Below are 15,145 nucleotides of genomic sequence, written 5' to 3'. Positions count from 1 at the left end.
CAATATTGCCTAGTAGTGATTGACGTATTTTCAAAATGGATGGAAGTATTCCCGACGGCCAGGGGTGATGCGGCTGCAGTAGCTAGAGCACTGATTACGGAGATCATTCCTAGGTGGGAGATTCCCTGGAAAAGCGTAGATAATCGCCCACATTTTGTAAATGGAGCCCTCAAACAATAAGCGGCATACCATCATGTAAATCTCAAAACACACAGCACCTACCATCCCCAGAGCGAAGGAATGGTAGAAAGGAGGAGGGGGAGAAGAACCAGCCGTAGGCCGCAGGGCCTGGCTGGATGGTGGTATAAGGACGGTTCAGGCAGGGGGAAGTCCGATAGAGAGGCGGGGTGATATCAAACAGGGACTCCCTTCGCCTACAGTCGGCAGAAACCTATCCCTGAAAGCCCTTAGCGAACCAGCCTCATGCAATACAGCCGTGGAACCCACCATGCCGGGCAGGAGGGATGCGGCCAGGGTTTATAGTCCTGACGATCGTGGCAGCCGCGGCGGCGCCTGCTGCACCATGATTCCCAACCACACCCATGGGGAGTTCACGAAGGCCCTCAACAAGCTGGAAGCTCTGGCCATTGAGATGAAGGAAAATGCAGGACACGGGCAATTTGAATGGACTGGGTGGTTGGAGAATCTGTTTGGTGATTGCAGAGCAATGATAGCCAAATACACTAAGATATTTGTAGCCATTCTCACAGTTTTCGGGTCAATGTTTTGTTGTATTATTTCTGTGTTACGTAACCTCATCAGCTGGACCCTGGAGAATCAAATTTTCCGCCAAGGCCAATTCACTGCCATACCACTCGAATGGGTCCCCCCCTATGCCTATGATGACTCAGATGATGACAGGCCCATACCGGTAGAAGTGCCAGCTGTGTGAACATTATTTTTCGATGATGCGTTAACTCGCTGTGTGAATGTTATTTTTCATTTATATGTATTGATTAAAAGACTAATCAAAGGGGGGGAATGTTATGGAAACTACAGATCAAGATGATGAAACGTGTTGAAACTGCTGAAACAATTGTACCTGCCTTTATGACTACACCCTCAGAAACTGCCTTTGTGACACCCTCACAGTCATGGTCCATGTCACCTAATTGATAAAAACCCTTGCTCTTTACTTTTCTATGTGACCCGAAGTGTCACATAGTGAAGTGCTCCCCGCTGATCGATCTTCGATGCAACAAACTTAAGACTGTGTGACAGTTGTTGTATTCTCAGTTTAACCTGAACTGTCTCACCCCACGCAACTAACTGAGTGGCTAGAATTTCCACCACAGACCCAAGGCCACAACAGAATCAGAAGATAGTTTCTGAGAGTCAGCAGTTTGTGCAATCTTACTCTGAATGTAATATGGTATAATTTATTGATCTTTATTAAATGTATCTTCTGTGTCTATTTTTGTCATGTCTTGTTTGTATTCTTGGCTGGCATGACGCTTGTACTCACAGATTGTACTTTGCCTGATGGCAAACAAAAATAATTGAAATGATTTGAAATCATTCCTTTTTTAGAATAATAAAAAAAACGAACTAACAAAACAAAATGAAGTAACAAACAAACAAACAAACAAATAATATTTCAAAACACTTCCGGTGGGTCAATGACGGTCGAAGCATCTGACGTCACCGGAGCGGAGACGTAACGCGATACACGCTCCAACGCACCGTATTGGCACAGCGGCTTCACGACAGCGAAACGGGCGTCGATGCGTCGCCATCCAGCGTCGCGTCCCCTACACAGGCGCTTCCAGACAGCTCTGCGTATTTATTCACACCCGCGTCGCGATGAAATGACGGGAATATGGGGGCGAAGGAGTCGAAGATAGGTTTCCTGTCGTATGACGAGGCCGTCAAGAGAGGTAAGACGGAAGAAAAACGGGAGCTAAACCCATCACATTAGCCTCATCTAGCTCGCCCCTGTGGTTAGCGTGCTAACATGCTAACACCAGGCTGACGGGCGGAGACGCCAGTGTTTCCTGACACTGCGAGAAGAACAGGCAGTACAGGCGGCTGTTAGCGTTTGTTCACCGTAGACTACCAGCACCGGCTTCGAAATAAGCCCCTTCGCTTCCCGAAACCTGTTAGCTTTGCACAACGCAGTTCCCTGACGTTGCTGGTGACAACAGCCTGCTCTGCTAGCGGCTAACCACCAGACAGTTTACAATCATAATCAGTTGATTCACCCAAGTACGTTTTGATATAGAAGGGATTTATCTTGGTAAGGATCGTGCGTTTTTTTACAGGCAGTTTAGTATATATAAAAAAAGGCTTAACGCTTTAAAAAACAATAATAAAATGTACAAAATATAATGAACAGGTCAATTCTGTTCCGTGCACAGGATACAGTGAAAGGCTGTTGGCTCGTATTGGCTGTGGGTATAAATATGGGTAGGATTTGCTGTACAGGATCGATAAATATATGTACAATAATACTGGCATGAATAGTAATGGAAGAGTAGGAAATGATTACAGTGGTATTACTGATAACTACGTTTATTTGTCAACTGCGAGCATGCTAGTGACAGCCATCACATCCAGGATTTTGAGTGGTACAGTGGCATTTGCTCATCGGCTACATCACTGACAGCAGAGTTTTAAGGTGGAAAACCAACATATGAATCCGTATCTTCCAGGGACAGAACGAGCTTTACTTCTTCCGTAGGTGTAAATTGACCCATTTGATGGGTGATTATTAGACATAGACCTGGTCTCTAAATATTTTTAACCAATAAGTCATCAGTGTCTGCTTGAACACAGGTTAACCTTCAAGCAATCTGTTCAAGAGGTTAATTTCACTGTTATGCCCCCGCGCTGGGGACAGCCATGGCCGGAGGCATTATGTTTTTGGGTTGTCTGTCTGTACGTATGTCTGTCTCATTATTGAACACGATTCTTGAACACGATATCTCACAAATGCCTTGAGGGAATTTCATTACATCTGGCACAAACGTCCACTTGGACTCAGAGGTTATTGTCATAACAGTCCTCTGTACTCCTCTGTAAAAGTAGACTAAATGAAGACAGCATTTTTATCCCTGGAAATGATTCACTGGAATCATATAGTCAATATATGTATATGTCAATATAGTGATAACTTCCATTTTGCAAAAATACACTGAATACCTTCTATTTAATTCCTTCTAAATCCAAAATACATATATTATGAGTCTGGAGTGGACAGACATGGATGTAAACTGCAACTTGAGTGGTTGGCGAAGGCGTACAACTTAAACAAGATCATTTTATTTTAATTTTTAATTTGAGACATGACATGACATGACATATTGTTGAGCAATGTGCCAAGTTGAGAAGCTTTCCTCGAAAGGACTTGATGTTGAAACACAACGATCACCTGTCATTGAACTTTGCTCCCTGTGCTGGGAACATAATCTGAATGTGTTTATTGGACCAAGTACATTTTCATACGCAAGGAAATAAGGAATTGGTTTTGGTAATAAATAGTTGGTGCATTGTAGTGCAGACAGACAAAATAGCAAGAAGTAGAACGCTCAACGGTCTGGAAACCCCCCCCCCCCGCCTGAAAAATCATAGTGAAAATGTGCTCCATTAACCAGATAAAGATAGATTTAAAAAAAGGCTATGTCAGGGCCTAAGTAGATAGATACATATATACATACATACATGTTAAATATATTTCCATCGTATGGATATGGCTTATAACAGATGGGTTAAGTCTCACATGTTACAGTGTTATAACAATTTATTGCCCAAGTGTCTATGTGTTTGTCAGTTGAACTTTTGCTTCCTTGGATTCCAAACAGCGTGTTACCCATTAATTTATGATTCACCTATAAAGAAACCATTAAGTCATATTTATTGCACCCAAGTAAGCTTGAATAAGAAAATACGATACCATAGTACAGTGGTTACCAACCTGGGGTCTGTGTCCCCTGCATTCTCGATGCGATAAGCTAATACAATACATTAGAATTAAAAAAAAAAAAAAAAAACACAATGCTGGAGCATGTAAATGGGGTGCTCCAATACATAGTAGATAGCATGTATTAGCTTAATCATGATCATACAAATTAACTAAGCATTTACAATCAAAGGTCATCTGTCAAAGCAAGGTCATCTGTTGCACCATCAGTAATGTTTTTGAATCTTTGGTTTCATGCAATTTCTTGCCTATTCAAAAGAAGCGTTACCTGATAGCCTTTTACTATGTTAGATGATTTATCTCCAATTCCAGCACCGTGTCTATTGGTGTGGAGATTCATGACTTAACCATTCGTGATTTTAACACGGAGAGGCCATAGATCAGGGGTGCCCACACTTTTTCGGCTTGCGAGCTACTTTTAAAATGACCAGGTCCAAATGATCTACCTGCATTAAAAATGCTAAATACATTTATTTATATATATAGATACTGAGTATACTTTATATGTACAATATATGTTGGCGTACGTTGCATCACTGTATGAACGCTGACTGCACAATACAATTTAATACATTTATGGTCACTACCTTACTCTGATGACTTGCACTGAATGGAGTCGGCCAGGGTTGCATAGGCCGGACAGTAGCTGCTGGTAGCAAGCTACCAAATGATCATCAGTCATGGTGGACCGCTATTTGGACCTAAAAATCTTCATGTGGGAAAAGGCTGACTCGCGTGAATAAGTAGAGCCGAATCATGCAGTCAAGGAAGGTAGCACATTTCCTCATGTTTGGGTAGTTTTCCTCTGTGAGTAAGTTCCAAATCTGTCCACAAGCCCTAGACTTGAGCTGAATGTCAGCCTGTAGTGTCAACATCTCCTCCTCCACTGCAGAAAAGTTTTGGTGAAACAGTTTTGGAGTGAATCAACCTCTATCTTCCCTAAATGGGTAGCACATAAATGTAGGGATTGGCTTGAGTAAAGCAAAGTCTTGAAACTGTTTGCCAGACTCTGACTGACAATTTTCAATCTGCTCTATCTAGCGCACACTGTCAAGTTGCGCAGACGCCTTCCCTTGAGTCTCCAGCTCTGATGTGAGGTTTTGAAAGTCCCCCAAATCATGGCGCTGCGGCTCTGAGGACAGAAGTTGCATTTTTCGTTTGAAAGCATTTACTGAACTGATCATGTTGACCACGGTTTTGTCTTTTTTTTTTTTGCAGCAATTAAGTTAAGCTAAATTAAGCTCATTCAACATGTTGGTCAGATCGGTTAGAGAGAAAAATTTTTTTTTGAATGGGACGCGATCTACCCGCACTACCTTTTGCGATCTACTGGTCGATCGTGATCGACTTATTGGGCACCCCTGCCATTAATTAACCCACCCATAAAATCACAACTGACCAGGGAACGATGGTGTAGAGCGGAGTGAATAAGGGAAATATCTTGAGTACATCTGTGCTTCAGTTAGTCAAAGATCCTGTAATGGTCTGGCAGTATATTCAATATTGTTTTTCTTGAAGGTCAGTTATGTGCATATTACATTTACTACATTACACAATCTATTATATTAAAGGGGGCCTATAATGCAAAACTCACTTTTTCAGTGTTTGTGCACATACATTTTGGTCTCTGACACAAGCCATTCAGTTTTGTGTCTCATTGAGACACATTAGAATTACAACCGCCCCCATCTGAGTAACTCAACAAACTGACAAAAGAAAGAGGGGTTAATATCATTTGTCTGTGAAAAAATTACAGATGATGGAGATGTAAGTATTTAAAAAATATTTCTGCTGTTACGATTATAAAAAAAAAAAAAAAAAAATGTATGTGGTATATAGACTGTAGGCTGCGCCTCACTATCTGCTTTGCCTTTCTCCAAACAAAACCAATAAAAATAATGTTTTTCTGGTAGCTGTAATTATTTTATTTTCCGACATTTACATGAAACAAATCCCTGCATACAAAGCGTACGGGTATGGGTGGGTCTCGGTGCGTGTCCCCCACAAGCTTGGAGCACCACAACCAAAGTCAGAGCGAACTTTCAAATTAGGCCTTGTAGATCTAATCTGAGTGAAGATTCAGCAACTTCATTGCTCATTTCTTGCCTCAAATTTGTTCAGAAACAGATTTTGGTGGACTGCAGCTGCGTGCAGGATTCTTTAGGTAAACAAATTAAGAAAATAAAAAAACATAGCTTGTAGGTGTGTAACGGTACACGCATTCGTACAGGATTGTTTCGCTACAGGACTTTCGGTACGGTGCAGATATGTAACGAATGCAAAGTAAGCTTGTTTTGTGTGCGTAAGTCACAACAAACTACAAATTTGAGTTCCCACAAGAACATATTAAGTGGCGGGCCGAAAGTTTGTATTGGCCTCGCACTTTGAGCGCACTACACGCAGACACACACAGCACTTTGCTTGGCTAGCGAACGTCATGGCCAGTGCAAACGAGAAGCCAGAGCTTAAAGACCCTCCCTTATCATTATGTTCTCCTGTTTGGGAACACTTAAATTTCCCGGTGAAATAACAACAACGGACAAAGAAAAGTAGATAAGACGAAAGCATTGTGCCGACACTGTTCAGTAGTGATCGGGTATGTGTCTGGCAACACATCAAACTTGATAATGAATTTTATCGTTCAGGGGTTTAAACAACACATAATGAACCACTGCCACAAATCTTTGCATGTAAACTATCAATTTAAAATGTATTGGTGTTTTTGAGAAGCTATACAATATCAAAAAACATATTGTGAGACTCGAGTGTATTGATATTTTATTACACCCCTAGTAAATATGTCAGGGTGGTGTGTTTAAGTGCCACACCTGCCTTGGGCCTAGGTAATTGGGCCTGGGATCAGAGGTGGCTGTACACCTGTTGCTGGTCAGCAATCAACGAGCAACAGGTAAATCCCCCATCCCCACACACATGAATGAAAGGAAATAAAATAAGTCACACAGGGCTGCTTGACAAAGTAAAGAAAGACCAGTGAAACACACCATGAACAGAAATACAGCCCCTTCGAAAACATGAAAAACAGTGACATCTCAACAGAGCTCACTTCATTCCAGGTTTAGGTACTACATCTAGACTAATGTTTTTGTGTAAGAAAAGTAGCTGGTCTACATGTTCTGGGTTTTAGTGCACTTCTTTATGCGGTAGCAATGTCACCAGCTGTTGAGAAGACCCTCTCAGCGGGAACACTGGTACCTGTGATGCAGAGCTATCGTTTCACTTGTCAAGCCAAAAGGGTGTCTTACCTCTCATGCTCCTTCCACAAGTTTAGTGGATTTGTTGAGAGTGGCACCTCATGTAATGCCTTGTCATTTGTGGTTCTGGATACTGCTACTGGAGTGTACACTGATCAGCCACAGCTTTAAAACACTGACTGGTGAGGTAAATAACATTGCTTATCTCGTTCCAATGGCACCTGTCAAGGCGTGGCATATATTAGGCAGCAAGCAAACAGTCAGTTCTTGAAGTCGATGTGTTAGAAGCAGGAAAAACAGGCAATGGTAAGGATCTGAGTGACTTTGACAAGGGCCAAATTGTGATGGCTAGAGGATGAGTCAGAGCATCTCCAAAATGGCAGCTCTTTTGGGGTCTTTCCGGAATGCAGTGGTTAGTACCTACCAACAGTGGTCCAACGAAGGACACCTGGTGAACTTCCGACGGGGTCATGGGTGCCCAAGGGCTCATCAATGCACTTGGGGAACGAAGCCTAGCCTTTGTGGTCCGATGCCACAGAAGAGCTACTATAGCACAAATTTCTGAAAAATGTAATGCTGGCTAGATTAGAAAGGTGTCAGAACACAGAGTGCATCGCAGCTTGCTGCGTATGGGCCTAAGTAGCCGCAGACCGGTCAGAGTTGCCATGCTGACCCCTGTCCTCCACCGAAAGGACCTACAATGGGCATGTGAGTGTCAGAACTGGACCATGGAGCAATGGAAGAAGGTGGCCTGGTTTGATGATCACAGTTTCTTCTAAATCATGTGGATGGCCGGGATTAGGGTCCAATCCGATCGAGCATCTGTGGGATGTGCTGGAACATGTGCTGGGGGATGCGTCGTCCTCTTTCTCAGGAATAATGTGTTTCTCCCCTGCTGCTCCAGTACCTCACCCGCCTCACTGTCTGCTTCTTCACTTTCTGGCCCTCTCTGCTGAAAAAGTAAATGTATCACATTAGTAAAGTGTAGAGTAATTCTATAAGGAGTCAAATATTATATAATATTATATACTATTATACAAAAAGCCTAAACCAAATATAGTCTACATAAAATCATTGTATTCTGTACTCCTCTCCGTACATGCACATTCTTATCTTTATTCTAAAGCTTGGACTTAAACAGGTTTCATCTCCATCTGTACTGGAACCATCAGCGTTTAGTCAAGTGAAGGTCTCTTCACAGTCCTCATCCATCAGGAAAGTTAGGGCCTTGAAGCGTGCGTCCAGTGCTGAGGGTACACAGTTTATCCTTTAGGTCCACATACCTTAAAATGTATTAATTTACATTAGAACAATAAATTATTGTCTGGAGATAATGAAATTCTAATACCGTTTAGTACATATTTATTAATTATTTATTTTACCTCATATACTTACTGCAGTACACATGATAAAAAGTCTAAAACAAGTCGTGTAAAGAAGTAAAACAAACCATGCAAATGTAACACAATTGTAGTATTGAATGTCATGATATAGAACAGGTCTACATACCTTGTCTTCAGATCATTGTTCACAGAAGACTTAATCTCTCACCACATCATAGTCTTTGGGGTCCTGTTTCATCCCATATCTGAGTCTTGCTTGGAGAGGTGTGGTGACAGACAGAGTTGGGGTGCCCTCCTGAGACATTACTAGTGTAGCTGTCCTCATTGGCTTCAGAGTCTGTACAACCTCCTCTGCTGCTGTGATGGCTACCTCTGTGAGAGTGCACAGATCTTGGACTTCAGGGGTGAGTAGTGCAGCGGAGACAGCCAGTTGTTTCTGAAGGAATCTTTCCACCATGTCCAGTATGCTGTTACATCTTATTACTACTTCAGTAACTAGTTTGTGGTGTGGGAGGTCCAGCAACTTTTATTTATCCCTCAGCACGTGACTGGCTGTGCTTCGATGGAAGAAACTAGAGATGCACCTCACTCTAAGGAGTAGCAGTCCGACAGCAGGAATCTTAAGAGCAGGCCAAATTGAGTGTGTGCAAAGCAGACAACATGCAAACGCTCCAAAAACTTCCAGCACAGAGCATTTTGGCGGCATTGTCAGTGACGATTGCTGGATCCTTCTCTTTTGAATCCCATTCATTCAGTGCTGGCATCAACAAATTATCTAGGTCGTTCCCTAGAATTTTTGGCATTAGCAAACCTTATCAGATTTGAGGAACGGTCACACACACACAAAACATTACCTTGTACTCATACATCTTTCTTCCTTCTGTTTGCCTACTGCAACTTCTACCCCTTTCCCACTGCACCAAAAACCCGGTAACACCCGCTAACATCTGGCATTTGTCATCAGTGGGTAAGGAAAAACCCAGATCTCAGTCCTGTGTCAATGACCTTGCAATTGACAGGGGTTTTAATTGACTCCACCTCCGGTCAGCTCTGATGTGAACAGGACACTTGGGTCGACCCACTAATTTTGGTCCCTTTACCTGCGCTATGCAGCGCACGTTGAAATTCAGTACATTGAGGTATAAATAGACAGGAATATCCGTGTATCATTCAATCATTTCATATCCGATTTAGAATCAAAATCAGAAGTTATTGGCTTTTTTTCTCCATGGGTGACCACAAAATCTTGTGAGGGGATCGCACTCTGGGGAGCACAGCAGAGAACCCCCATGCTCCCCGCTGGGCTCAAGAGTCCCTCCAGCATCACCCTGAGCGATGTCTCCGCTTCTCCCCCGATGAAGGACTCCATGCCTGTGCACCTGCGCTCGGCAGCATGGATTTTTAGTTAGAAAAGATTTGTGCAGGTCAACGTGTCCTGGGATAGGTAGATAGATAGGCAGGCTATATGAAGAATGACATCATCAAGGCATGTTGATATATAATATTTTTTATTGAATATTCAAAATAAATTAAGTCCCGTCAATTAAGCTCTTTTAAAAATAAATAAGAAAATATTATGAATATTACTACTTGAAATCATTATTTCCGTTTGTGGCCAATAAGCCAACAAGTGCAGATACTTTAACATTTCACTTCAAATAAAATTTTGATATAATCAAAAACAAAATAAATATGGCAAGTAGGTCTAAATAAATAATAGTTTGTGGTGTTGTCCGTCTTCGTCGGGACGTCCCCTCAACATATTTTACACAATGTAGATTTATTGTCTGCTTTGGGTTGGAACTTAAATATCCCAAAAAAATGCCAAACTATGGATGTATGTGTCCCATTTGTCAACAATACATTATCTTTGTTTCTCCTTAGAGTTCTGGATGCTGCGCCTGTCTGCTCTGTGTGTGTGTTTACTGTGTTTTAATTAAGTTAAAATTAATACAATGTATCGAAATGATCGAGTATATTTTATTTGTTTACACTTACTCTTTACACTTGTTTATACTTGTACATTTGTTTATACTGTTTACACTCACTACTGCACTGTTTCATCAATTGCCTTTGCACTATCACCTAAAAATTGCACAATACTTTTTAAAACTTTTTTTTATATTCCATAACCTGACCAAAACCTGCACAATATACATAGATATACTACATGTATATATATATAGTATTTATATAAAATGTCTATTTATACACTTTGTACATAATCCCCCTATACTCCTGACAAACCTGTATTTATAACCTTACACTGTTGTACATAATACATCTCTTTTGCCTATATAACTGCACAGAAACACTGTACTCAAATAGCGCTTTGGTATTTAAATGCTTCTTTTGCACTTCTGGTTAGATGTCAGCTGCATTTCATTGGTTCTGTACCTGTACTCTCCTAGTGACAATAAAGTTGAATCTAATCAAATTTAAACATCGAGGAAAACAATATGACTATAATTATCATTGTCGTTTTATCGCCAAGCACTAATTGAAATTGTTCTCGGAGGGGATTACTTTCAACCGTGGAGATTTAAATATGTTGGACTTCAAATGATTTTCCCGGTGAAAAACCGGCAATTACCGAACAAAGGAAATGCTCATCGTTCATGAATGTTACACGCCAGAAAGAAACTGCATTTCTCCTGGCAAGGGGAAAGGTGTCAATTGCCTAATTTTTGGGGGTTGACCCGGGTTTAAAAAAACCTGGGTAAACCCGCAAATTCTGGTGTGAACACAGTATTACAGAGGCTTCTAGGGCGTTCTCTGCCGCAGGTTGTTCAGCGTCATTATTTGATTATTTGTGCTACCTTACCTGTAGTCATTTGTGCTTTGCTCTGTTGATATTTTGCCGTGACCAATATGTTGTCTGAACTCATGAGGCCCTTGAATTTGCATGCTTCCATAGTTGCCTTTTGTTGCAGTTTTGTGGGGGACCTAATCTGATAACTGCACCCTGCAACTGGATTTTCTTTTTGAGAGAGAGGATGGAATACATGAATTGAGTCAAAGTGGTTAGATTTGCTCATAGTTGCCTCTCCTCAAAACCTGCTGTGTTGATGTTCAAAATGTTCTTCCTTTGACTACATTTTATCCACTCATGCAAGCTATGTTGTCCTGTTCAGTGCCACTGGTGATTTGTGTATGTATGTGTGGGCTGGGAAAGTAGTGCTGTGGTCAGTTGTGGAGAATCAACCCCATTGTCCACTCTATGCTGAATAGTAGCCATTGCAGCCCAGTGTCCAAGAATACACGGATTGCATCACACCGACATAATACAAGAATTGTTCTCTGTAATGTGGACTTCTTTGTTTCAATCCCTATTTGTCCATCTATTTGTAACAATTTGGATATCATTGTCCAATTTCATCACTTTGGCTTAGTAAAGTAGGAGCTTGAATCTGTTGTTGACATATTCTCCATATTAAGGGACATTTAATGTGTTTTAACATTTAATATTTGTTTCTTTATTTTTACCTATTGCATAAAAAGCTGATGTTATCCCTCTTTCAAAACTGCTGCTGAATGGACCAGCTTTCTTCATCAAGTGAATCTGCGCTGCTTGTTAGAGATCAACTGTCAGCATCACAGGCTGACACAGGCACTACTGGGGGAGGCTATCAATTAACAACCCCCATGTCACTGTGGGGATCTGGCAAGCTCAGGGTTCATTGACGTGAAGTTATAATGTAATATAATAACCAGATGACCTCTCTCCAACCTGCATGGCTCCATCAATTGATATTTATGAGCCTTGTGTGTGTTTTGCTGACCCTCTGAGCTCATGGTTTTGACACTGCAACGTTTCATTGAAGAACTTACACATTTTAATAGTCGATCTGCTGCTGGCTGTTTCTTTCATGTGGGAGAGAGAGAGAGAGAGAGAGAGAGAGAGAGAGAGAGAGAGAGAGAGAGAGAGAGAGAGAGAGAGAGAGAGAGAGAGAGAGAGAGAGAGAGAGAGAGAGAGAGAGAGAGAGAGAGAGAGAGAGAGAGAGAGAGAGAGAGAGAGAGAGAGAGAGAGAGAGAGATTTATATTATACTTTTTTTTTTTAATATAATATTTTACTCTTCGTCACATCCCCCCGTTGGTATACCATTTCACCTACCGATATTGCGATCGAGCCCCCCTCCCCACCCAAAATTCAGTCCAACTAATTATCTCGCTTGCGCCACATCTGTTGGAACGATCAAAGTAACCAAATGGTGCAGCAGGCAAACAGAAAATGACAGTGCCCAATGTAAGTAGTTCAGTACCCAATCCTGCACCCAGAGAAAATAAGCAGCCATCGAGGCCGCAGCTTGGAGAGTCATGGCCAATTGTCAAAAGAGTATAGGAACAGGAATGGAGTGTCGTTTTTTTTTCTGTGGTAATGTGATATTTGCTTGTAACTGGAGTAGGATGTTAACGAAGGATTCATTATTATATATCCGCTGCAGTATTACTGAAGTTGAAATCGATTTTAATTATTTTTTTTGATAACCTGTTGGAAACGTTTTTGAGTGAAAGTAATATAACTAACACATGTGTGTTTCTATTTCCATCCAGCATTATCTTATTGTGCAACAGCCTGAGAAAGGGTTTCTGAAATTTGGCTTTTATTAGAGCAGTGTCAGATACACACACGCTCAGCGATAAAGCTTTCGCCATGAGCGTGAGCTATTTTTCAGCCCCTAACCAGAGTTTCCGTTTTCTGGTAATTGCCGGCTTTTGACCGGAAAAATCTGTTGAAGTCCGACAAATTAAAATCTCTCCAGTCATAATGTCCGGTGAATATAATTCCCTCCAAGCACAATTTGAATTAGTGCCTGCTTTGATCATTTAGTCAGCAGATCTGTTCATTTTCACGCTTGGCAAGTTGCAACGTGAAGCCAAACAGTTTGGACTATCTAAAGCTGATCTGAAAGCTTCCGCTCTGACCAATCACGTTTGTCGATATAGAACTAAGCCCTGCCCCATCCCTCGTGGACAGGTTGCGCTTGTAAACAGAGTTGACACACACGGAGAGGAGACAAAGCACATTGTCCAGAAGAGAAACAGAAAGATGATGTATTGTCAATGGGGACACATACATCCGTAGTTTGGAGTTTTATGGGATATTAAGTTCCGACCCAAACAGACGGTGAATATTCATTGTGTAAAATATGTCGATGGGACGTCCCGACAAAGACTGACGACACCACAAACTTTTTTTTATTTAGACCTACTTGTCATATATATATATTTTTTTTTTGATTTGATCAAAATTTTATTTTAGTGAAATGTAAATTATAGGCGGCTGCACTTCGTACCTGTTGTTCACAAACGGAAATTCTTTGATTTCAAGTAGTAATAGTCGTAATATTTATTTTTAATTTTTAAAAATATTATACATCTACATGCCTTGATGTTGTCGTTCTCTATAAAGCCTGCTTATGTATTTTTTTTAAGCTCAATAAACAGATAATATTTAATTGGAATCTCTCCCATTTGTCTGGGAAATTTAAATGTTCCAGGACACGTTGACCGGCACCAACTTTTTCTTCAGAAACTCTGCCATGATGAAACATGGAATGATAAAAGACAATTGTTTTTACTGTTGCGCTGCAGGGGTGGGTACAGGCCGACACTACTGACTATACTACTACTGGCACACAGAGTTAGCAGAAGAGAAGGGGGTGTGTGTGTGTGGGGGGGGGGGGGGGTGGGGGTGTGTGTGTGACCACTGGGTTGGGCCTGGTCTTAACTAGGGTTGGGCTATTTGGCAAAAATATTTTTTTTAATACATTTCCTCATATTGATATGTATCACAATATATAGTTTGATGATGCTGCCTTAGTGTTTTTAAGATGGGTGGGTATTTTCTGAACTGACCCGATAGCTAAAATCCACTGTACACGCAGTCAATACTGTTTTTCTCGACTGTCAATGTCACCGAACTAGCACCTCTGCACTTAAGATTTTCTTTTTTTTCTTTTTCCTATTGTAACACTGACGCTTCCATCAGTGTTGTAAAACACTTTGGTAGAAACCTGGTGTGTTTTTTAAAGCGCTATACAAGTTATCTTCAACTGCTCTCTCATGATGAGAGATTTTCCTTTTTTCTATTTCAATGGCTCCTATTGGCTCTGGGTGGAATTAAGCAACAATATTAACCATTTTTGCACCGCAGGAACTTTTTCATGGTTCTAAGGAGTTTTGGAGGAACTGTCGCTATTTTTTGTGTCTGTACTGCAGGAACTATGAACGATGGTAGTTTATAGAACCTCGCTCTGGGTACGGACCAGCCAACATACGCTCAGCAGTAATAAAAAAACCCAAAACAATTAAAATTGTATTTTTATTGTGGATGTATTTATTTCATTTTATTTTCTGACGTTAATAGAATGAAAAGAAATCCCTGTGCGCTGTCCTGATGCGGCCCTTGCCTAATGGAAGTCAAGGCAAACTTTAAAATTACACGAGTGAAGATTCAGCAACTGGATTGCTTATTTTTTGCCTCAAATTTGTTCAGAAACAGATTTTAGTGGACTGATAAGGTGAAATAAGTGAAAGTTACGGAGTAAATACAACATGGAACTCACGCTGAAACCCTGACTTACGTCGCTTCAGCGTCACTTCAGAGTTCCAGTGCAGTGCAAATGCAGCCAGAAAAGAAAGCCCTTGAATGGTATCTGCTTCCCGG

At 41.2% G+C, this 15,145-nt stretch overlaps 1 protein-coding gene across 1 annotated transcript in view; it reads left to right on the top strand.

Annotated features, from left to right (window-relative positions):
- Positions 1–448: 448 nt before the first annotated feature.
- Positions 449–15,145, top strand: part of usp32 (ubiquitin specific peptidase 32) — a gene marked incomplete at its 5' end in the record, with an annotated part of 99,278 nt that continues 84,581 nt past the window's right edge. Inside the window, 2 exons of the mRNA XM_080006770.1 lie at positions 449–615; positions 763–871. Coding sequence (XP_079862896.1) covers positions 449–615; positions 763–871 — 276 coding nt within the window. The remainder of the gene's footprint in view (positions 616–762; positions 872–15,145) is intronic.

Source organism: Zeus faber (assembly GCF_960531495.2).
Source record: "Zeus faber genome assembly, chromosome: 9".
NCBI lineage: Eukaryota > Metazoa > Chordata > Actinopteri > Zeiformes > Zeidae > Zeus > Zeus faber.
Note: the sequence above shows the minus strand (reverse complement) of the source record. Positions and strands in the feature narration are given on the sequence as shown.